Source organism: Spea bombifrons, chromosome 3 (genome assembly GCF_027358695.1).
Source record: "Spea bombifrons isolate aSpeBom1 chromosome 3, aSpeBom1.2.pri, whole genome shotgun sequence".
Lineage (NCBI taxonomy): Eukaryota > Metazoa > Chordata > Amphibia > Anura > Pelobatidae > Spea > Spea bombifrons.
This window is the reverse complement of record NC_071089.1, coordinates 118,650,534-118,676,427: the sequence shown is the minus strand read 5'-3', so window position 1 is coordinate 118,676,427 and position 25,894 is coordinate 118,650,534. Positions and strand designations below refer to the sequence as shown.

General features: G+C 40.4%; 1 protein-coding gene across 1 annotated transcript in view; it reads right to left on the bottom strand.

Moving 5' to 3' along the window:
* LOC128483933 (L-gulonolactone oxidase-like) overlaps positions 1 to 24,277 on the bottom strand; it is a 50,210-nt gene extending 25,933 nt beyond the window's left edge. The window contains exons 1-6 of the mRNA XM_053460253.1: positions 24,211 to 24,277; positions 20,078 to 20,179; positions 18,850 to 18,975; positions 14,110 to 14,204; positions 7,840 to 7,930; positions 5,194 to 5,379 (exon numbers count right to left, since the gene is read on the bottom strand). Of these exons, the coding sequence (XP_053316228.1) occupies positions 5,194 to 5,379; positions 7,840 to 7,930; positions 14,110 to 14,204; positions 18,850 to 18,975; positions 20,078 to 20,179; positions 24,211 to 24,213 (603 nt within the window). The 5' untranslated portion in view covers positions 24,214 to 24,277. The remainder of the gene's footprint in view (positions 1 to 5,193; positions 5,380 to 7,839; positions 7,931 to 14,109; positions 14,205 to 18,849; positions 18,976 to 20,077; positions 20,180 to 24,210) is intronic.
* Between the last annotated feature and the right edge of the window lie 1,617 nt (positions 24,278 to 25,894).

The window sequence follows — 25,894 nt, the reverse complement described above, 5'->3', positions numbered from 1 at the left end:
TCACAATGGTCTCTGCATCTGCCAAAAAAATCAGTGGAGTTAAGAAAACAACTGGAGAAGGTAAATGAGCAGGTGGGGGCTGATACAAGACAGTACTGGAGGACACAGAGACATATTTTGGGGCCTCAAATTTTTTTCTGGATTAAAAAAGCCCCCGGATTTCATCCGAACCTAAAAAGCAGGAAACGAAGTATGTTGCCCAAAAACAAATTAGTAAAAACAAAACAACAAATTCGTCCAAAATGATCATGGACCTCGTGCACCAACATGGAATTAAAATTTAGACGCACTTCTACACACTTTCACATCAAAACTGTACGGATTGCTAATATCTTGCTTTTTAAAAGCTATAACGAACTATTTTGGGGTTAACCCAAAACATTTACCAAATTGGAGTTTTAAATATTTTTAGACATTTGAATTTTGAAAAAAGACAATTTATTTAGTTTTACTTTTTTGTAATTTTATTTAAAAAAAAAAAAATATTTGAAATAATAATATTGCAAATATTTTCCTATCATCAGTAACCAAAGCGATACTTTGGGAAATCGCAGTTTCTCTAAAACGTTCCGTATCTGACGAGATTGTGACAGCTTTCAGAGATTACGCTCACCTGGCCATTAAATTGAGTTAGACATTGTGAAAATGTTATGGGTTTAAAGGTTACGCAATCGAAGTGTCACTTAAGTGGACGACTCACAGATTGATAGAGATGCATGGGACAGAAAATCAAGGCATACCAAGAACTCCTAAAGCCTAAATAGTCCGTGTTCTTTAGAAATCTCATTCCCTGCATGTCTTCAAATGTAGCTGCTGAACATTAGCTCATTCACAATCCTCTGCTCATTCAATCCTGGCATCAAAACGACTCCAATTAAACTGAAAAAAGTGATATAACTTGCCTGTTTTTGCCTTTTTACTGCTGTGAGAAATCCTGCATTTTAGTAAAATAAAATTAGGGATAAACTAGAAAATTCGGTTCCTTTTATGGGTCAACTGCCAAAGGTTGTCTTTTCCTATAACCCAGCTGGACACTCCTGTGTTCTCAGCCTCCATCAGACCTCGCATAAGGCATCAATGATCAAGTGGGAACCAACACCACACACACAAAATGGTCTGACCTGGGACCTTTTATTTCAACGAGTCCGGAACATATAATGTAACTCGGAGCTATAAATGGGGCCAAGTTCTAGGAATCTAGAAACATGAGTTAGATAAAGATTTACTTTGCGATGTAAGACAGCAAGCATATTTTTCCGCCTGTGTTCCCCTTAAATACTACTTATTTCCTGTAACCCTTTAATACATTAAACGGGGTCCATTATCAATATTTGACTTTTGTTTCGCAACACAAAGGTTCGTATCCATTCTAGATTCTTGTATTCATTAAAGTTCCGCTCTCTCTGCACGAATACATTTGGGGATGATCTTAACTTCTCAGCCCAATCAAGATTCTCCTAAATTCTTCAAAAAACAGAAGGCTTAAGTATTGTCAGCCATCAAACGGACTGCGTCATGTCTCCTTCAGTGCTGCTCTTTTATCATTTAGAAATCTGTCAAGCTTTCCACAGTTCATGATCTCCAATCAGCGGGATCATTAGCTTCCCACAACTTTCTAACCTAGTTTTCAATAATCTCTTACAAAAGTTCTAAGGGAACAAACAAAACTATGTTTTGTTAAAGGGGGGATGAGTGTGAAGAGGTCTCCTTGGTTTCCCCATAAAAAAAAAGACAATAACCTAGTAGGGAAACCATATCAGCAGCTCAAGAAAGCTTTTTAACCCCTTAAGGACAATGGGCGGTGCCTAAACCCATTGAAAACAATGCATTTTCAGCCCGTACATATACGAGCTTTGCCATTAAGGGGTTAAATTCTACATAAAACATCCAGAAATCATACCTTTCTACCCTACGATGTTTCTTATCATGGGCCCGACTTACTCTTGAATATTTGATTCTCGTTTTACTTATTTTCTGTAGAATTCATGAATAGAACTTGTGTGGAGGCCAAGAGACAGTGTAGTTGTTGTTCAATTAAATGTCCCTACAATAATTAGTTCTAGAAGAGACAGGGTGACAATTATTCTTTAGAAAAAAAACAAAAAAAAACAAACTAAAGAATAATTAAAAAAATCTTGATCATTGTAAAGTTGATTTGGCTTTATGAGCAGTTCAAATATTAGGACACCGTTCTACTACAATTAGGGGGAAAACATGCAAGAAGTCCTCTCCTGGGCATAACCCGGCTCAAAAACAAATATTTGTCTTTAGACAAATAAAGCATTCAACGTCCCGACGGGAATTAATTAGAAGTGAAATTCTGACCTTGATGAAAGCCAAAAGATTTTCTCATCTTCTTATCACGGGTCTCCTCCTACGACCTCACTGGTTTTTTTTTAAGCATTTAATTATCCTTTCAAGTTAGAACTTTAATTGGTTGGTAAAATATTTGGGATTTGCTAAAATTCTTTCTAAAATAATAAATATAGACCACCTTGAATTGTGGCAAGAAGTTTCATAATACTAAATGTTTGGTTCACGAGCCAAAAGCAGTCCAAAGGGACAGATCTTCTGAGGCCACCGGGTTACCAGACAACAATGGAAGGCACTTCTGCGATGGACCAACAAAAGGTTCAGTCCATGAGTAAGGTGAGTTGACTAAACCGTGAGGATTTAAATCACCAATTTTAATCTGGTTTAAAAAGGGCTAAGCCCAGTGAGCTTCTTCTTCAGGAAGAGTTAATGTGTAACATTTTCAAGTCATGGTTGGACCCTTGGTGAGACATGTCTACAGAAAGCCTAGGAGAGAAGGTTTTCCGTCTATAACAATCATGTCCATGTCCAGGCCAAACGACGGTCAGCAAACCAGCAAAGTCAAAAACCAGGAGGACCAACAAACTATGAAACGCACCAAGCAATCATCGAAAGGCTTGCTACATAGTCAACGATGAGCAGTTGGTGTCTGCGTTATAAAGCAATTGTTATAATACAGCATGGAACATAGAAGACCCCTCAAATGACAACTATATGTTGAATATTAGGAATATTTTGGAGCAAAAAATACTTTTTTGAAAGACAAAAATAAATAATTCATCTCAAATGTTGCAGAATGTATGGAATACAAGATGTGGGAGATGTTTGAGGTCTCCAAACCAATTCATCTTAAAAAGATCACATATTTTCGTAAATATGTATGATTATGGGTATACATGCTAGACCTTGTGAGAAAGTGGTATGATGCGGAGTGTCCCCCGGGGGGCACAGCGGAGGATCCGGAGCACCCTGGAGAACCAATCTCATTATTTTTCCATTTCCAGATTCAGTGGTCCGTGGAGCGATAATTTCATAATAATGTAAAATTAGGGCCCTGACACTGTCTAATGTATTCCCATGTGTCATCTGTCCCCAAATCGCAGTGACTGAGGCACCATGGGAGTTATTATATATATATATATATATATATATATATATCATATGTGTCGCAATGCATAAGTTATCTTGCAATTTAATGGTCTGCATTAATGAAATTGCCACATATGAGGATGACCTAGGGGGTGTCTGTTGTCTCAGTTGGGGCAAAAATAATTGTCTACTTTTGCGACGCCTTTAGATATAAACTCCTAACGTGTTTCCATTTACCAAGAGCCTTCACCTATTTAAGTCAAATGAAACACGTTTTTGCTACTTCCTCCTCTAATCCCCACTATATATTATTATAAATACAGTTTTGCACAAAAATGGCATGTTCCCCAAACAGTTATCCCTCGGCAAAGTGTCGAGCGGTGTTGATTCTACATCTCCAAAAATATAGCGGATGGGCAGATACAATACGGGAGCGAAATACCATGACTTGTAGAAAAAATACATGAAAAACAGGAGCAAAAACGAGCAGGCTCGTCTTTTTCCGCAACAGAGCTGACGCTCTATGCGTAGCCATTAGCCATAGACTTTCTGATGTCCGAGGAACGCTGCATCTTGAGATGACAAAAACATCAAAAAGAATAAGTATAGAAGGAACAGCAGGAAATGATCAGCGAGACGTCTTCCTCCGTAGTTACAGTAAATAAACCAGAACAAGGCTAAGGAAGGGATATATTTTAGTTATTAGGATGCGGGGGGGTCTGGGCTATTGGGATATATCTGTACAAAAAACTATAGTCTAGTTAAAAAAAAAAAAAAACAATTTATAGAGGAAGGTTTGGGGGACGTTGAGACTTGGGCTCAGATCTTGTTTACTATTCGATGAGGGGTTCGAAACAGTAGACGTCGTTTGCAGGAGGTACAAGAGCGAAAAGAAGAGAGCGGGATGGAATTGTAATTATTAATCAGGTTATCGGGTCAGCAGAAGAGAATTGAGAAGAGATTGATGAGCAGACCAAGGGCAGGATGGAAGACGGGCGGGTTAATGGAGGGGGCTACTTCGCAGAAATGAACATTAGACTGCCGGATAATTGGGATAAAATCCTGAGATAGAAAAAAAAAACAAAAACGAGAGGTGCCTGAAAAAGTATCGAAGAGAGAAAATGTTCTAATTTTGTAACTGTTGCAGGACTCGGGTATTAAAAGTGTTTTTCTACAGATGAGAGAAATCAAGCCTGCCGCAGACATCAAGTTGAATAATTAAATGTATGACATCGAGGGTTGAGATATAATATTCACGCTAATGTATATAAAATGGCAAAATGCTTTCAAGGAAAGGTAAAATAAAATTACTCTGCTGCTTTAAAATAGGTGATTTAGGTGGGAAACAGACATATGTCCTCCAAGTTCAACTTGTCTATGTTTTGAAGGGGCAGAGGGGGGGGGAGTAGCTTGAAGGGGCAGAGGGGGGTGTAGTTTGACGGGGCAGAGGGGGGGTGTAGTTTGAAGGGGCAGAGGGGGGGTAGTTTGAAGGGGCAGAGGGGAGGTGTAGTTTGAAGAGGCAGAGGGGGGGTAGTGAAGGGGGGGCGCCAGAGGAGTAGTCCGCACAGGGCGCCACAACGCCTAAGGCCGGCTCTGCCCCCAGACCACCAGGTACCCAGGCCCTTGAGTCTGTGGTCCACATCAAAGTCCTATCTCTGCCTCTACTATAAAACCACCAAAAATATTACCTTATTTTACCCAAGCTGTCTGCGATGATGTTGGTAGAACGTTTATCAAGAACCAGATCTTAAATTTCATTTATTTTTTTTTCTGTACGGAACATGCGCATACCTCCGGGAGTGTTGACGAGAAATGTATCTCTTGAAGGTTGAAGGCAGGTTTGCATTGCAGCGTAACAGTGAGAACCACGCCAAGGGATCCCAAGTGGAGTCGAGCTGCCTGGAATATTTCTGGGTTTGTGGACTCCGAGCATTCCAAGATCTCCCCAGACGCGGTCATCATGGTCAAAGCCACCACCTATTGGAAACAAGGTCCATCAAGAGTACTGAATTATCTAATATTTAATTACACATAACATTTACAATAATGGTTATTTAGCACAAAGTAAATAAGGGTACAGTACTTTAGGTATGGCCCTACAAGAAGGAAAACTGGCCAAGGTTGGAGGGGAAGTGGGCAGGGAGTGGGGCCTGCCGCAACCTGGAGCTGCATCTCTGATGCTTCAGCTTCTCCTAAAGCTGAAAATGGTTATTTCTAACAGGTTGAAGGATTCATAATAAATCACTCATAAAGTACTTTAATTTGCATTATTTGTTGGTGAGGCCCCGTGGGACACTAGACTGAGCCTTTTAATTAGGGAGGTGAAAATGTATAAATGTCGGTTTCACTCCACTGTTCAGTAAGTAAAATGTAAGCTTTGTATTAAGCACATGTATTACAAGTACAGATATTTGCAGGAAAGAAACTCATACTACGGGACCATTAAAAAATGATGAAGTGAGAATTTAATTTGTCGCTATAACTCATTTAACTTTAACTACTGGCGGAATGCTTGCTGTAAAAGTCTAGTGAATTTACAATCTCATAAGGTGTAATATGAGCGGAAATATTCTATACTACAGCAACTGGGGAAGGGTTATTGCCAAAATCTCGAGTACTGAATAAAAGAACACTCAAATAATTGGAGCCGTATAATAGAGCCCCTGATAAACCCAACTAGAACTGCTGTTAAAGCGGCATTAACTTTTTACTGCCTATATCAGCTAGTCCTGCCTGCATCAGTTAGTACTGCCTATATCAGCTAGCCCTGCCTATATCAGCTAGTTCTGTCTATATCAGCTAGTCCTGTCTGCATCGGTTAGTACTGCCTATATCAGCTAGTTCTGCCTGCATCGGTTAGTACTGCCTATATCAGCTAGCTCTGCTTGCATTGGTTAGTAATGTCTCTATCAGCTAGTCCTGCCTGCATCGGTTAGTACTGCCTATATCAGCTAGTCCTGCCTGCATCGGTTAGTACTGCCTATATCAGCTAGTCCTGCCTGCATCGGTTAGTACTGCCTATATCAGCTAGTCCTTCCCGCATCGGTTAGTACTGCCTATATCAGCTAGTCCTTCCCGCATCGGTTAGTACTGCCTATATCAGCTAGTCCTGTCTATATCGGTTAGTACTGCCTATATCAGCTAGTTCTGCCTGCATCGGTTAGTACTGCCTATATCAGCTAGTTCTGCCTGCATCGGTTAGTACTGCCTATATCAGCTAGTTCTGCCTGCATCGGTTAGTAACGTCTCTATCAGCTAGTTCTGCCTGCATTAATTAGTTCTGTCTGCACAGGTAAAAAAATATAACAATAACTATTAACCACTAACATAACTAGAATAAATCTACTGAGTTACCTGCCCTCACGTGATCAACATTGATTTACACCGAACATTAACAATAATTTAGTAAAATCTACAATAAAAATAGTCGCCATGCACGTTCTGGAATCAGTAAATCACCCCACGCTGGCAGCTCATTTTCTCATCAGACGGAATTATTGAGCTCAGCTCCCTAATGTCAATTTTGACAAATTTGCCTGAATTACAAAAAAAATGCTGATTAGCATAGAGCCCCCAGGGCAAATCCAGAGAGTTTCCTGGTTGAACTATATAAATGGTTACTGATGGTTAAATGGTTAAAGTTTGGGGTCACTTAGAAATTCCCTTGTTTTTATTATTATTATTATTGTATTTTATTTATATAGCGCGAACAGTTTACGCAGCGCTTAATACAATACATATATTCAAGGGGTCTGACAAGACGAGAATTAACAGACTAAGACAAACCGATACATTCAGTGGAGAGCTTACAATCTTGAGAGAAAAGCAAATTTTGTTCCATTAAAATAACATGAAACGGATCAGAAATCCAGCGCAGACGGTGTTAATGTTGTAAATGACTATGGTAGCTGGAAACTGATGATTTTTAATGGACTCTCATAAGCGTACAGGAGGCCCTTCATCACTTCTATCACTCCTGTTTTCCAATGGCTCTTTATCACTCCCATCACTCCTTTGTTCCAATGGCCCTTTATCACTCCCATCACTCCTGTGCTCCAATGGCCCTTTATCACTCCCATCACTCCTGTGTTCCAATGGCCCTTTATCACTCCCATCACTCCTGTGTTCCAATGGCCCTTTATCACTCCCATCACTCCTGTGTTCCAATGGCCCTTTATCACTCCCATCACTCCCGTGTTCCAATGGCCCTTTATCACTCCCATCACTCCTGTGTTCCAATGGCCCTTTATCACTCCCATCACTCCTGTGTTCCAATGGCCCTTTATCACTCCCATCACTCCTGTGTTCCAATGGCCCTTTATCACTCCCATCACTCCTGTGTTCCAATGGCCCTCCAATGGCCCTCCTCCAATCGCACCCCCCCCATCCTCTGACCCTGCCCTTCTCCACCTCCGTGCACCTTGAGTCTGGATATACCTGCGTAGCCAAGATGCCGTGGTGAATCCCAGTATTGTGCGTTCCTGTGCCAATCACCCCACCTGCCGCCACTTCAGACACCGCGCCCAGACTGTAAGATAGAAGGGAAAATTGTATTTAACAGATAAAAAAATATTTATTTCATCACAGTGATTCCAGCAGCAGAAGAACATTTAAATAAATGAATAATACTGCAAACCAATAAACATCAAGGACATACTGGTAGATATAATGATGGATGGATAGGCATCTATGAACCATAATGTAAATAAAAAGGAAAAAAAAGTCCAGTTCTATATATGCTATACAAAAATATCTTCATAAAATGACGTGCCAAATTCCGTGTTAATATTGGTTATATTCCTGATTCAATTTAAGTAATAAAAATAAAACAAGTCAAATAAAATATCTGTTCTGAGGCCAACATTTTTTTCTCCTTTTTTTCTGACTAATTATTCATATACATATTAATGTAAAATTCAAATAACGTGACATTGACCTCTTAGAAAATGTCCTTCGAAGTCAAAATATCAATATTCATTTTGATAAATGAAAGAAAAATGTTTTCTGTTTTCTCCACGAGACTTAAAATATCCTTTTTTTTAGGTGCTTGCAGATAGAGTGACCTTCATGGCGCGATTTCTGGATTTAGAAAATGTCACCGTCGATTAAAGCCTCGCGTGCGTAAACCAGCTGAGCCTCGCTCTTCTGGGACGGTCGGCTAATTTGTCCGCACACGACACGCATTCTCGAAATTTCTAGGAAGTCACAACTCTTACCCAATACTCTTTACTTAAAATGTAAGAGAAATGTATGGAAAATATATTTAAGAAAATGTATATTTACAGTAAGTCCAGTCCTCTTTGTTTCTCCATTTGGACGACAGCTTTGGGAGCTTCCCAGACAAAGGCAGAACAAGGAGGACTCTTTATTCCCCTATAGAACATCTCAACTTCTTGCATCGTTCAGGTTTCAAACAAATTATATTTTACATTGGTTTCCCAATCTGATTCTGTTCCCACCCCGAGAACCAAAATGGCAGAAAGATCTTCTATAGGTTGCCCTCAGGCTCAGAACATTGCCAATATAAATCGCCATGTTTCAGAAGACCTCTGCCACCCTGGTGTAATTGTCTCTACTTCCAGTTTCCCCAGTTGGACCAACTATCTCAACAACCCCCAAGGCGAAGCAGTGCTGGTTTAACAGCACAAGGAGCAATTTGCTCCGGGGGGCCCAGCACTGCCAGGGGCCCATACTTCTTAGTAGACTTACTAGACTTTGCGCACTCCCTTTCATGCCAAATTTTGCCATTTTGTCCATTTGTCCGCACAACGAACGAACAAATGCAACATTGTTTCGAACGAGACAGAAAATGAATGCGCGCGATATGAAAATCTTCGTCCACTCGTTCATCGCCGCGGCCGCCATTGTAACTACACTAAGAGGAGGAGAAATATTGCCATTTTAATTTAACTTCTACGTGTCTATTTCTTGTTTCCATGGCAACCCGATGGACAAATGGGATTTCCGAAAAGAAAAACGACTTTGGTTGAAAAAGAAGTACGAATATTTTTTCCCCCCGAAAATGAACACGGGCTTTCTGCCAGCCCCCAAGTCTAGTACTTAGTATTTGGTAGGTTCTGTGGCCTGTAGCTCCCTCAGTGTTCTGCGCTCATGGTCATTGAGGGAGCATGAAGGACTGGCTATGAAGGACAATTGGGAGGCAAGCAGTGGTTGTGGTAAATACCTTGCAGGAGGGGGAGCAAGAGGGCCTTTTTTGTCTAATTGCCCCAGGGCCCCAAGGGCCTTAATCTGGCCTTGAGAAGCAGGGGCACATGTTCTTATGTAGTATGGGTAGATTGTGAAACGTGGATTCCAAAACATGTTTAATTTTTTGATTAAACGTCCGCTTCCACCCTTACGAAAGCTTTCAGTGTTGTTGATAAAACTAGAACATATTGAAAGGAAATTAAATTGTGTTCTACGATGCACCAAAAACAGCAAGCAAAGTGCAATTCTGAGTTACCTTTCGATTTTGGATAAATGTAAGTATTGAAGAATAAAAAAAAAAAAACACAATTGACATTTCTATTGCGCAACTATAACCGAAAGCCAAGTACGTCCAAGAAAGGCATGATTAACAAAAACAAGATTTTCCCGAAGAAACAAGATGAGACCGAATCCCGGAAAAGTTATTAAAGTTCTAAATGGAATGAAAAAGGTTTTACTTTCTGGGGGCATTAAAGTTAGTTTTGTAAAATTTAAATAAATGACGGGATAAAGTCATTGATTAAATCTTTGGATATAACGTTGTAATCATGAAATGTTGATGGTCACATGAAAGTACGTTTATTTCCGTGGTATTTCAGCTACAGTATTTTATGGTTGTTGTTGGCAGGAAAGGAGGATCACAAGACAAAAAGGGAGACAAAATGAGAGAATGGAGGGTAGAGAAAAAGAAGGTGAAAACGAGATGGAGGGAAAAAAACAGAAGGGAGAGTAAAAAGTAGAGCAAGGCAGAAAGAAAGGAGGCTAGAGGGAAGGGGTAACAAAGACAGAGATTATGAATGAAAGAAGAGAGTGAATGAAAATGAGAGGCACAGATAAAAAAGAGAATGGAAGGGTATCTATGACCCCTGTGATAATCCCACCTCCCCTGTCTTCCTGTCACCTGTGGCCCCCAGGGGCAGACCTGTGACATATGTTTAGTTCATAGAATGTTCACACTTTCATGTACCCTCGTTCTTCTCTGTATTGAATAATAATTGGGCGGCGAATCCAACTGTGAAAGCCAAAGTAAATCCCCATTTTGTTGTATGCAGGCTGGGACAAAGGTCTGGTTGGCCAGTGGCCGATAGGGCCATATATTTACAGATACCGGCCCTCTAGCGGCAGATCGGGTCCTACAGTGTGCCTCTTTGGATAAACAATAAAAACATATAAAACGTAACGTGCGGCCACACGCACTTCTTTTGGTGGCCACTGGCCTTAAAATGCCGGATCTGCTTATTCTTCCCCAGTCCGCCCCCTCCCCCCAGTTGTATGAATCCTCCATTAAAAAGGTGTCATTGCAGAAACACAATATTCTGCTACAATCGTAAACATTCCCTGTTTAATCTCCCTAAACGGGCCGCGCTGAATCACAAAGCAAATCCGGTTTCCTGGAAAGGCAGATACGGCTATCATACATATCTCATTTTAACTGCACCTAGAAAGTGACATCAGATCAATGCGGGCGGCTCTTCCCGGGGGGGACGTGACAGTATAATTCCACGGCTGCCGAGAGATTACTATAAATTGGCAGAGCGCGCTGACAGCTCCCCACCATCCTCCGTAAAGCTATCAAGACGTTGCTTGTCAGCTCCGTCACATTCATCTCCTTCCCGATATCAAACTTCATGTCATGCTTGAGACTGTATAGTGAATCTGTCATGTTCACAATTTTTATCGTAACTAAATACATTTATCAAAACTTCCCAAAATCTATGGGGTTGTTTTTGTGGATATGTTTTTTTTTATTCCATTAGTGTCATTGCTTTGATGGATACTTAGTTAAAAAGGTTCTACTGTACCCCATGTTTCCTTCTCCTTCCCTCATCCTTACAAAGGCTGCCTTAACCAATCAGCAGCAATCAGCAACTTCACATCGGGGAGATATAATTGAATGGGGAGGAATAATCATGTAACTCCTGAGATCAGGAATTTGAGATGGATGCTTCCCAAATAAATGCCATTATTTGGGCAAAAGTGGCAGATCTGCTTTAAGTGCCAAGGATCATATAGGAACATGTAAAAAATTGTTTGTACCATAATAATGGCACTGAAAGGGTATATTAAATTTACATATTAATGACCAGAAAATGCCGTTAGTATTGTATTAATATGCTAATTAATATAATGTATTATATAATATTATATAAATATGATATATTAATTAATACAATATATATTATATAATAATTAATACATTATATGTACATATAATAATGAAGATATCTCGGACATCATACAATACTCTCCTTTAAACAGCAGTTGACCTGGGAGTGATGGGAATTGTAGTTCTCAGACACTTAATGCCTCTCAAACTTCAGCTATTTAGTTGGACTACAAATCCCATCATCCTCCTTCTAATTGAGGATATAGCAATTGTAGTCGCGTGATATTTAATCTGGTTAAATCTCTGTCCATAATGGACAATATTAGGTTAAATAACTAACAATATTGATCAAGAAAACATTATTATTAATTGTTTTATATAGTGCATCATATTGGGATATATGATTATTATTATATATATTATTAATAGAAATTCTTGTATAATATAAAGAGAGTCGCATATGTAAAATATATATCCTGCCTGCGGCACATTCAGGGAATTAAAAGGAACGTATGGATCTATCATGAAACTAACGTGCTTGGTCACGATTTGATTGGCAGGTAAGCAGGGTGTTTCAATGTAAGGTGACAATGATTTATCAAGGTATGTTTGATACGGGGGGGGGATTATGACCTCAAACTGACATTGATAAATTACACATGCGGGTTTCGAGCAGCTTATAACCACAAAAGAAAAAAGTGTCAGCTGTTACGGGTATTTTTGGTCTTCTGTGAAGGAATTTTCCGTGTAAAACGTTAGAGGAATATTATTGCCTTACTATATTTAAATACGGTATTAAATAAAAGGTTAATAGACCAAACAATCTGTCAACGACAATCAATAAGAAGCTTCTGGCCCGAGGGGTTTGTTAACAAAAAGTTACTTCATTTTGAGTGTATTTTGTCTAAATTACCTTGGATCTTTTAAGCACCGACTATCTGAAGCCCCCCCCTTGCGGATGCAGCCAGGACTACCCGCTGACGTCGGTGGACCGTCTCACTGAAAAGGTGGGTGGCCCCACTGACATCGCAGGCGGTCCTACTGATGTCGTGGGTGTTCCCGGAGAGGTCCTAGTATACTGATGACTCAAAGTGCCCAAAGTTCTGTTTTTTTTGTGAGACAGTCCCAATTTTTGGGAAATGTCCTGGTATTTTGTATAGCTGCCCATTTTTTGCAGGGAATAGGGATCAACAGCTAGTTGGGGAAATCTTCTGATGTTCTCTGATAGAACATTGGAGCACAGACGTCCAATCACATGGCCACCTTGTGGCACTTTGAAGCTGAGCGCTTTGAGGCGGCTCTTCCTGTAGTGCAGAAGGGTGGTCATGCCTAAGCCACCACGCTTCTAGTCCCAGCCCTGCCCCTTCCTGTCTTTTTTCACACACCCCGACCTTGGTGTCCTGGTTTGGACACCTGAAATGTTGACTGAGAGCCCAAGTTGTGATTGAGACCTTAGTAAACCAGACTGAGGAGCTGCAGAAGAGCTCAGGGGAGGACAAATTTTGAAAAAACTTTGGCAAGCCAGATGATCATACATGGCAACTTTTAGGAGTTGCCCCTCAGGGTTTTTACCCCAATCCGATGACTTGCCAGGGTCACACTATCTGGAACCAACTCCTTCAAATTCTCCTCTGCTGACATCTGATCATCCCAATTGCTGCTTTTCTCATTGCTATATAACAGTTAAACCCCCTGCTTGAAAGCAGGTGACTTCATTCAGAAAATCTTTACCTCCTGGAAGTTATGGCTTCCATAAGGAATCCTTTGGTTTCCACCATTACCAAGTGACTGCAATTACTGCTTGATGGACTATTAAACGATTAATTCGTAGAACGTCAAGGTCTGGATATCAGCCATAGACCAACATTGAGTACCATGACCTCCGACGACGGTCATAAGCACCTTGCTCAGCATTCTCACCCTCAGACAGCGGAAGCAGGAGCACAACCCTTCGCGCTTTGGGCTTTTTAGATCTCAGATTCTTGCCAATAGATGGAGGAAGGGCCTGGAAGTTGAAAGCCTTGGCCTTAATAACTGGGACAGTTTGAGAAGACCGAAACTCAATGAACGACTAAAGGAATGGAATCCCAGCGGCTGTCAGAAACCAAGACGGGTGACACTTTAATGCTTTATTCATTGCACAGGTCACCAAGCCCAGTAGATCCACCTTGATATGTTCTCTGGGGTACTGGGAAAAACATTATTCTTAAAATGTATATTTTATTTCTTATTTATCACTGGTATTTTATGTGTACTCATACATTATTTCAGCTTCACTGAGTGCTGAAAGGGCAGATTAGATGGGCCGAATGGGAACGATCTGCCGGCAAATTCTATTTTTTTTATTCATTCGGATAAATTAACTCAAGCTCATCAAGGCTAGAAATACTTACTTTGATAAAGCTAATCCACGCTTATCCAACTCTTTATTCAAGTCCGCCAGAAGGATCCCGGCTTCCACCGTCACCTGCTTGCTTTCCTTATCGATCTAGAACAATGAATCAAAAATATTATAAGATTATTATTAAATATTACAGGTTAACCGTGATGATATTCTGTATCAAACGGGGACAGAACAAATCTCTAAGGCTCCTTTAACATGCGGTCCACTTTCATGCAAATGACTTAAACATGAAAATAACAATACAGCTTTGCTCTCTTGGAGCCCTCGCTAGCATAATGGGCGACTAAACCGCCACACCACTGCCTTGTCTTCGGTCTCCTGGTCTTTCCTTCTTCAGATTGGAATTCACTATACGAGGCTCCAGCCCCCCCCCCCCCCCCCGGGAGCCCTGGATACCTTCACAGTGAATGTGTCGGGATCCAACATGTTTATGCGGGGATATTCCTGGATGAATACATGTGGTTATGCTCATTAAGCATATCTGTGTATAAGCGTGTATGTATGTATGTGTGTATGTATGTATGTGTGTATGTATGTATGTGCATTATGCCCTTTGTGTGTCTGTATATCACCACAACACAAGGAAACAAGCAGCTTCCATGAGAAATGTAGAGATTGGTAATGCTTACATTTGTAGAAGGGTAAATAGTAATCATATTCTGCAGTCATTGGCTTGTTAATGCACTGTGTGTGCGTATAGATCAGTGTGTGTGTGTATATATATATATATATATATATATATATATATATATATATATATATATATATATATACACACACACATATATATATATACACACACATACATAAAATGTAATGTCTTTCCTGGAATCTAGCTGAAAAGTTCCATCTCTGTTTTATTTTCGGACACATATGGCAGGGGAACACGGTTTGTCTCGATTATTTGTTGAGAGCATTATAACCAAGCTTTAGGCTGTTGAACCACAGGAATATAAATCATTGCCCGCGATAAATGTCAGCTCATTAAAATGTAAAAATATAACGAAACAGGCATTTGTAGAATAATTATAGTGGGATCTATTCACAAAGCTTCTAGTGGCGCCAACAGCCAACATGTTGGCTAAAATTTAGAAACTCATCCATTGACTGCCGACTCAACCACAGCTCAAAGTCAAGTCAAACCGACTTAACTGCCAACTCATAGCAGGTAGCTTTTAATGTAAAGCTTCTAGTCTATTCACAGAAAAAGATGACTTGAGTCAAGTTTACGTTACACTCAATGGCTCCGACTCTTTAGGAGGAGTTGACACATAGAAGCCATAGGCTTTATAGCTAGGAGGACCAACATGGCCACCAGCTCACCAGACATCTTAGTGATGACTTTTGCGCCCAACTCTACAGATAAGCGTTGATGATGGCTCCAAAACCAGTTGAGTAGTTTTGAGATAAATCTATAACTGGGTGAACAAAAGTTTCATCCAACATGTTCTTAAACTGCAAATCCATTGGGTCTCCATGGAAACAAACAAACACCTCTGTTACACCTACAAGTCATTGCAACATAATGGGTGTACTAGGGTGACAAACAGGTCCAAACTACATCATGGTCACTTGTTGAAGTAGAGAATTAGAACACTTTCTACTTTTACCAGTTAGATTGTTGACATCGTAAAAATGGAAATTGGATAAGATTTTGTGATGTCAGAGGTCTTCTCTTCCATCGTTTTCTATGCTGACCTCACAAAAGGTTTCCACTTCAACTAAAGACTCTACTTAATACGGCTATAACTAGGTTTCTCATCATTGTAAGGACCAGTCAATAGGAGGCTGCCTCATTGGATGTTCCTCAAGGAGAATGAATATGACTTGTTTTACTGACCAGAATTTTTTGTTCTTTTGTGAAAACCCTTATGCCGAAGACTGGGATGAAAACAATTAAGAAGGGAATTGAGAAGGCTTTATACATATGCATGGGAAGGAAAAGAAATCGCTTATCACACATTGAAAGGTGTTTGAAAGGTGAAACGAGCTCCGTTTTACTTAATTTCCGGCTATTATACAATAGAAAATGTCATTATAGGATGTACTGTACGTGTAGATAAAACCAGTCCCCTCAAAGACGAGACACTTTAGCCTAACACCTCGCTCTCCTGTATATTAACGGCTATTTTATATGAACAAAGAGCCTTTATGTGAGAGGGATATTTTTATAATACCCAGAGTTCTTGAATAGAAGGCATTGTCAGAATGGAAAGAACTTATCTCCATACACAGATATATTCCAGTAACATAAAATATTTAACACAAGAAGTTAATTGAATTAAAAGGTCATACAGAACTTATATAGAAATGGGTCATTTACTCCAGAACACGTTCTCTAAATATATCAATATTTTAAAGAAATCCTTTCTTCCTAATAATATAATAAAATAATTTTTGCGCGGGGAGGGGGGTTGGGTGTAGCAGGTGGCAATCGGGATAATTAATTTCCAAAAACCTCACATTTATTTGGTTTATGTATAAATTATGATCTTTTATTTATATGGCACCAATAATTTCCACGGCGCTTCTTAAGCTAGGTTTCCATTTGGGTTTTTTATGCTAAAAACGCCACCTGGCGTTTTTTTGTGAAAAACAGCTGCAGCCAGATGTTAGCTGTAATTCAATGGGAAATCGCACAATGCCATATCCACTTGGCGTTTTTCTGTTTGGCGTTTTTTCAGTCCTCTTTGGTGTTTTTCTGCTTTTTTGGGCTCTGTGGCAGTTTTTCAGAATCGCAGCATGTTGACACTCTGGCGTTTTTTGCAAGAAATCTTGGCTTTTTTTCTCCAATAGAAGTCTATGGGAGAGAAAAAACGCCATGAAAAAGCCATGTGGGTTTATTGTCTTGGCATTTTTTATGGCGTTTTTTCCACAGTTACAATGCAGAGGATGGACCCAGTATCTGTGTGTCCTACGAGAAATAGGCTGAAAACAAACAGTTTCACACAAAACAAAGTCCTGGACTGGTTCATATTGAATTTTACACCATTTGGAACAAACATGCCATTACAAACAAACATACGCGACCGGATCCTGCGTGCCAAAAGCAACAGCAAACAATTTGCACCATCATTTGGGGCCAATCTTCCCAGAGGAGCAGACATTCGGAATAAAGCATGCCTTACAAACCACAGAAAAGAGACAAAAGGGTCTACCAAGTAAATGACATCAGGAGGGGGCAGATACTTGCCATTTATCCTAATCCCTTTTAGCTGGGTGAAACTTCTAACCTGTAAAGGCTGGAAAAAAATTTCCACAGAAAGGCTAAAACGCCAGAAAAAACTGCAGAAAAAACGCCAAAACGCAGGTAAATGCAGTGGCAGTTTTCTTGGCAGTTTTCCTGGCGTTTTTCATCAAGAAAAAAACGCCGGACAAAAACCCAAGTGGAAACCTAGCCTTACAGTCCATAAATTCAAAGGGTTTGACAAAAAGAACTGCAGGACTAAAACAAACCGATACATAATGCAAGCTTATATATATATATATATATATATATATATATATATATATATATATATATATATTGTAATTATATTACATTATATTACATATATATATATATAATGTAATATATATTATAATATAATATATATATACATATATATTATATTATAATATATCATATATATAATAATTAAATAATTATATAATATAAATAACATTTATTTGTTTTTTGCTTCTGAAATATAGCTGGATGGTAGCCCTGAAATGGTTAAACCTCTAATAAGCCAGTTGGTATAGAGCTCTATCTAGGGGTATGGACAGCTATTCTAAGATTTAAATTAATATATTTGTCTTCCCGTGGAATTAATGTATCAAGACCTCAAATATGTTGTTTAAAACGGCATCGCTTTGCCTTTTAGCTGAATTAAATATTGACCCATCTCGCTTGTAAAAATGGCTCCCATGCCACATTTGTCTGCGTTCGGATGGGGCATAAATTCATATTGTGTCTCTGTTGTAGAATAGATATTAGAATAATAAAATATTGATTCTCACTCGTGTTGCTAATAATCATCTGTTTCCGGTAATGGGGAATTATCTTAATTACAGCTCTTAGCAGAACTAAATTTATGACATTTATAAATGATCTATTGTTAGTTTGTTTTGCTTTTATTTTGCATGTGTTTCAGGGAAGAGGGTGGCTTTATTTTGTGAGTTTCAGGTGAGGACATGCACAGCGAACTCGCATGCCCTTACATTAAACTGTGTAACGGACATACGTGATTTACATTGTAAGCTCCCTTGAACACGGCCCTCCTCACACGTAAGTCTAAATTGTTATGAGATGTACTACTTCTTATGTCCTGTTTTCCCATTGTACAACGCTATGGAATATGACAGCGCTATATAAACCAAATAATAAATTATAAATATCTTATGTAATAAATACATTCAAATACATTCAAAAATAGCTATCAATAGGTCACATAATATAGGTCACATAATAAGTGTATTGGTAAAGCTCAACCTTCCTAGCAACCACCTAATTCCTGGTATCCTCATTTTCAGCTCTGTGCCTGGGACGGTGCAAAGTAAAATACTAAATCTGTTGATGTTTATAGTAATACTTTTTTACTTATCCCATGAGCTTTTTTAGTGACCTGGCATTATAATTTATAATGTAGATTACCATTTGTAACATCAGTTGAGATATCATTAGCTGTACGGCACGGTACATATTTCACAACATTTGCTTCCCTCTCCGATGGGCCAATAAACCTACCTTGAGGATTTTGTTCATTTTGTCCAAGCAGATCATGAAGTCATCAGTGCAGGCAATATCCGACGGTGAGTGACCGCCTCCAACCACTTTCACACGCTTACTCCTCTGACGAGCAAGATCTAGAATCTTCAAACAAAGAGGAACAGGCTGAACATTCTGTTACAGTTACCTGGACCAATGCTTTCTGGACACGTTGTATGAAAGTCTATCAAAAACTAAATTTTGTCAAGTGCTCCAGCTGGAGAGTTCTGCGTATGCTAAACTTTGAGTTTTCGTGGGAGTTACATCAGCTTTACTCTGCAATAGGAAGGGCCAACTCCAGTGAGATGATATCTCCTGGGGGAATTACTGAGCTGGCCCTACGGCTATACTTTAGATAGGACAGCTAAGCCCTTCTTGAAGGACATCTTCACTGAGTTGGCCATTAATGATGCTCTTGGGTTTATTCAGTAAATAGGGAGTTGACAGCTTAGTGGGTGTCCCTAAACGCCAATCTCACAAACCCGGAGATTTAGTGCCATGACCCGGAGGACAGTTGAAGTGATGCTTCATCTAGACTCTCCAAGCAAACCCAGAGAGTTCCCGGCTATCCCGTAGAGCATCACAGCCCAGCTCACATATCTCATTAAGAACTTCATATATAATACTATAATATTATTATCCTTGGGGCACCACAAGGAAAAAATGCCCACAGACCACGCACTATTTGGTAGAGGTAGAGGTTCCACAGAAGCTCTCTAGAAAGAATTCTGTACTTCTTTTTTGGGGGGTTTTCTATTGGGCCCTGTACCCTGACCAAACCAAATAGATGGGATATGCAGACTTCTGTCAGAGGATGAAGAACTCCTGATTAAGGTCTGTTGCGGGTAACCCGCCACACATAACACCTCATCTTAATGCTCTCACTATACATCTGGGGTGGAAGTTCCAGGTGCGGTAGAAGGCACTGGGTGAACATATCTCCTGATAAAGAATTTGCTGATGAATAGAATTCTATGAAGAACAACAAAGTTGTTTTCTGTAGACAATGTTCTGTAACAAACCATCACCCTGTGACACACTAATCCATAATTACACTATAAACACACTATTCTTACAAATTCATTGGTGTGTAGACCGTTTCACGTTGGTCACATCTGCCAAGAGCCATCATTTTTAGAGGGAGTTATAAGGAGTCTCGGATCTTGATGCTCGTGTCCGTTGCTCAGAAATGTAATTATTTACTTACTTCTTTAATTTCGTCCGCGGACGTTGGCTGGAAGTAGAGTTCTGGAGTGGAGCCATACGTCTGAGCCCAGTTCTGAAACTTGTATCCTGCACGGCCAAGAACCTAAGGACAATGAGACGCCTAATCAGTGGCTGCTCCATTCTAAAGGAGGGAGAGGACCGATGGCGGTGGTGGTGGCTGGATTTCCATTTTAAGGGACGCCTACTGCAGTTACCCCAGCTGCGGAAAAGTTACAGCTAACATCGGCCCCATTTGGCCCCCGTTTAGTTCCCCTCACCGTATTAACCTCTACCACTTCTGCTGGGAGGCTGTTTATCTACCACCCTCTCCGTAAAGTAAAACTTCTTAGATCATATTGATTATAGGTATAAAATATTTACTGCACTTTTCATGAGATAAACATGTGGGTCCTTAAAATATTTTTAACTCTAACAGTTTTTACAAAGATATACTCGATAAATTTAAAGTCCCTTGCTTTGGGATTTCAGATAAAAGAAGTAATGCAACTACAACTTTTTTAAGCAGTCTTGCCCCAAAATATATTTATCCAATTTTACTTAACATTTGTTATAAACTACGTGTGATAATCCTAATCCAGCCACCTCAACGACCAACAACCTCTACCGATCATCCGGACTGGCAATGCGTCCCAGGTGCGGACAAAAAAAGTTGTGTAGAAAGAATACAAATTCACACAAAAATTATTTGTATTTTTATATATAAAACCCATTCCTGAGAGCTTTTTATGCACCATACGGCTACGTGGCTGAATCTAACACTAGAGGATCAGAGGCTGAGATGGAACGGAAGGAAGGTTTACTTTACTGGGAAGGTGGTAGATAAATAGAACAGCCTCCCAGCAGAGGTGGTAGAGGGTAATACAGTGAGGGGATGTAAACATGCACGGAATAGACATACAGCTCCTGAATCTAAGACGAGACCAACGACTGATTAAGGTTTGAGTCTTTACAGCAGGAGAAACGGGCGACTAGACAGGGGCCGAATGGGGCCAATCTAATTCCATATCTCTAGACCAAGGAGACTTCAAAATAGCGTGACTCTTTATACATAAACCCGTGTGTTTTTGCAGGTATCCTTTAACAATCAGAAATTCCAGAGTTCTTCAGATATTTTTTGTCATTTTTTTGGGGGGGTGGGAAAAAATGTTTTTTTGGGTTGCCCTTGACTTTTTCCTCCAATGTTATGAAAACCAGTCTTTTTCTGTCAATTAAAGAGCTTTTTGGATCCCTTCCACTCATTTGACCTTCAGCCTTCGGAAACAGCCGCCTGCATTAACCTGCTGTCTCTAGACAATGAAGACTGACGCGAGATTATCATCTCAGCTGGGCGACGGACTTCGGACAATGACTTTATCACTTCATGTTTCAAAACTGCCCAGAAAAAAACCTTTTCTCCCAAGATTCTATAAAAGCTGCAAATCAGAGCTCTTTGCGAAGAATTCCGCGTGATTGCAACGTCCTTCGATACGCCAAGGTGAACGGGACGGGGATTTCATTTCCTAATCTCGGCTGCTGAGACACGGTCCTATTTATTTTACGGCCGATCTGTCGTTTTTCCCCCCAAATCCTGCATTTTACAGATCAGTTCACAAAATAAAAATATGTAATTGTGTTTGGAGATTAAAGAGAATAATATTTCTGTACTAGATGCTTACTGCATGCGGATACCACGGGATCAGCCATCGTTTAATATCCATGGGATAGCTGAATATCGCCTTTCTTTTAATGGGGGGTGGGGGCTCAGGGCAGTTATGGAGGGATTCCTCAGAATCTGGGGGGCTCTATTTCCCCGGACCATTTTGGGGGTAAATGAGAACAATAGGCCCCTCCCCTACAGGGTTCACAGAGCATTTGTGTGCAGTGGGGGTTAATTATAAAGAAAACCTACTCCCCACCCACTTACTGCTGTCTTGGAGTAGCCCCACCCACTCACCACTATCTGGGAGTAGCCCCTCCCACTTACTGCTATCTGGGAGTAGCTCCACCCCCTGTGCACAGCTAACACTGCCCTGCCCCACACTCTAACTCCACCCCTCACAAAGCCACTTCCTCCAAAAGAGGAAGAGCTCCAGGAAGTCTTCCCAACTCAGTCCCCCAGTACAGCCGCTGCGCATGCGGGAGTTATCTGCTCACCTAAAAAACCACAAGATGCGCCAGCGGCCTGAGGCGCATGTCCAATAACAAACAGCTTCATGGGTGATTGGCGGCGCATGCTGTGCAGCTTTAAAGGGCCGCCTCGCGCACCATGAAGCCGTGGGGGTCCCCGGCACTGCATCGCTTTCAGGGGGGGCCTACGAGTGAACGCACCTGACCCGATGTCCGAGATGATATATATATAGGAACGGAAAGCAATTAGCCCGGAACGCCTGCTACGTCTTCTAATAAGTCTTAAAAGTGCCGATAATTACTGCGCACTCCGCTGTATGATTTAGGGGTTTAATAAAGTAAATTAAAATAGCGCACGCTTTAATTACGCTAAGTGGCGTTTGTCATATGGAAAGAGCCCACGTCAGGAATATTAAGGGTTCCTCTGACAGGGTCTGAGATTAACAAACCATCCCAAATTACCCTGCCAATCACATTTCATTACTGAATCGATTATTTACCGCCATCATTTTCTAGATAAACGGCACAAAATACACCGAAACCCAATATCCTGGTCGTGCGATTTCTCTGTGGCTCAAAGGGTTTATATCTATGAAAACAGGGTGCCCCCCCCCAATCGCCCGTTTCTCCTGCTGTAACGACTCAAACCTTAATCGGTCGTTGGTCTCGTCTTAGATTCAGGAGCCGTATGTCTACCCCATGCATGTTTAATCCCCTCACTGTATTACCCTCTACCACTTCTGCTGGGAGGCTGTTCCACTTATCTACCACCCTTTGCAATCTACTTGAGCATGAGGAATTTTGGCATTTGACGGTCCAGCAAGGTGCGAGAATATAGGAATAAGAACTATGCTCAAAGGAAAACACTAGCAACAAGCTTTAAAGTAACCGGTCAATGTGGACTTTTAACCACAAACTCATAACTTGTGGCTAATTCCCTGCCGTCAGTTAATTGTTTAAATGTTTTTTTATGTACACACACACTACTGTTCAAAAGTTTGGGGTCACTGAGCTGTTTTAATGGAAAACGGGGACATTTCTGGCTGTAACATAATTACAAAAGGGTTTCTAACCATCAATTGATGGGAGCGTTAAAGGGCCATTGGAGCATAGGAGTGATGGGAGTGATAAAGGGCCATTGGAGCATAGGAGTGATGGGAGTGATAAAGGGCCATTGGAGCATAGGAGTGATGGGAGTGATAAAGGGCCATTGGAACACAGGAGTGATGGGAATGATAAAGGGCCATTGGAACCCAGGGGTGATGGGAGTGATAAAGGGCCATTGGAACCCAGGGGTGATGGGAGTGATAAAGGGCCTAAAAGTCAGCTGTTTCCAGCTACAATAGTCATTTCCAACATCAACCCCGTCTGCGCTGGATTTCTGATCCATTTCATGGACAAAATGTGCTAATTGACCCCAAAACTTTAAATGGCGGTGTGTGTTATGTTACATAAACCCCTCTTCCCGTATAAAGTCAGGTCTCTCCTTTTACACATTGGGCGTTATATAGAAAGAACTATTCTAGCACCAAGTGATGCACTCGTCATAGCAACCGTTCTAATGCCTCCACTTTTGCCATTTTGCACCAGAATTAGGCTTTTTAAGTGACCTCGATGTCCTCTAACCCCCGTCTTCTGTCTCACTTTTTGGTGCGGGAGATATCGTATTAGAAGATGGCGTGTTAGGGGTTAATAGAGTGAGGGATATCAGTAGACAAAAAATTGCTTGCATCTCTTAATAATACTGTTTTGCTAGAATGTTAAAGGGGCAGGACCCTCCAAAATGATTTATCCTTTTTGTCCTTCATCGCGGGCTGTTTCTATAAATTATTATAATATATGTGTCAGATTTAATAAAATTGGGATTACTGAATTTCATTGTTGCTATAGAGGGTGGTAGATAGGTGGAACAGCCTCTCAGCAGATGTGGTCTCATCTGAATCTAATACAAAACCAAGGACTTAAATTTCACATTTATTAAACTAGAATTCACACAGCCTCACTTACCATTTTCTCTGATTTCCGAGGGCCTGGATGTCCAGCTCTTATCCAAAGACTAAAATGAACAAAGATAAAGCAGAGAGAGGAAAGGCTTTCACTCCGGGAACCTTTAACAGGGTCTCGCCAAGCTGATGACTAAGCGCGTCTTCTTAACAGTTCAAGGAACCGCGTTACAAATTTGTGTTTGGCATTAAAAATGGATAATATGTAACCGCCTGAGAATCACTCGACTGCATCATCTGGGATTCCCTCACAGTCCCGTCCTCAATTATCGGGTATATATTCATTTAATTAACACATTTTCTATACATTTCCAATATTATGCCGTCGTAGGACATTAACTTCGGGCCACGCTACTGTTCAAAAGTTTGGGGTCATTTATAAAAGCACATTTTGACCATTAAAATAACATGAAATGGATCAGAAATTCAGCACAGACAGGGTTAATGTTGACTATTGTAGCTGGAATTTTTAATGGAATGTCTTCATAAGTGTACAGAGGCCTTTATCACTCCCATCACTCCTGTGTTCCAATGGCCCTTTATCACTCCCATCACTCCTGTGTTCCAATGGCCCTTTATCACTCCCATCACTCCTGTGTTCCAATGGCCCTTTATCACTCCCATCACTCCTGTGTTCCAATGGCCTTTTATCACTCCCATCACTCCTGTGTTCCTTTATCACTCCCATCACTCCTGTGTTCCAATGGCCCTTTATCACTCCCATCACTCCTGTGTCCCAATGCTGATCCAAGTTTAAGTTTAGAAGGCTAATTAATGGTTATAAAACCCTTTTTGTAATTAGGTTACAACCAGAAATTTCCTTGTCACAGCCGAGTGACCCCAAACTTTTGAATGGGTGTTGTATGTGTGTAAAAATCCAGAGGAGAGAGAGAGAAAGAGAGAGAGAGAAAAGAGAGACAGAGAAAAGAGAGAGGAGAGAGGGGAGAGAATGGGGATTGCGTAATAAAAGAAAAGATTGAAAAATGTGCTTTGATGTTCTGTTGACCTTATGACATCACTGAAATGATTACTAAAAACCATGATCACTAAGGGGGTCAAAGGTCAAAAGAGTAAAAAATCTTATGATCCAAAATAAATTTGCATTTGAAATTAAAGTAAGGAGACTTTTAGAGGTCGACCTCACCTTGTTTTGGCAGAAATAGGAGATTGCTGTATTTCATGCGATGTCTTCAAGGTTTCTGTGACCGTTGATCACTGAATGTATCACTAACCATCATTTTTGCGCATCATTTCGGCATAGCAACCAAAAACGCACTTAAAGCGACTTACGAAATCTGTTTTTGTAACAGACCTTTAATGCGAGGATAAGAGATCATGGTCTAAATAACATTTTACACCAAGCCAACTCTTACTTATTACACATCTTAAATATCTCCAGATCTCCTGTTCTATTAAACCATCAGGTCAAGATGGCAGCAGGTTATGCCACCGGCTGGCTTTTGGGTATAATTCTTCCATTTTAAGTCGCTGGTCAGACTGGGGAATTTTAGCTCTAGGAGTTCATGAGTTTCGACTCGTCCAGTACACACTTGGCATCACTAAGTAAGAATTAAGTCAAACGTTGGAGATACTTCAAGGATACAATTGGGTTCCTCAATGTTTACTCCCTCATGGACATCAAATGGTTAACAGGGTATTTTTTTTACTAATTATTACTGTTGCTTTTT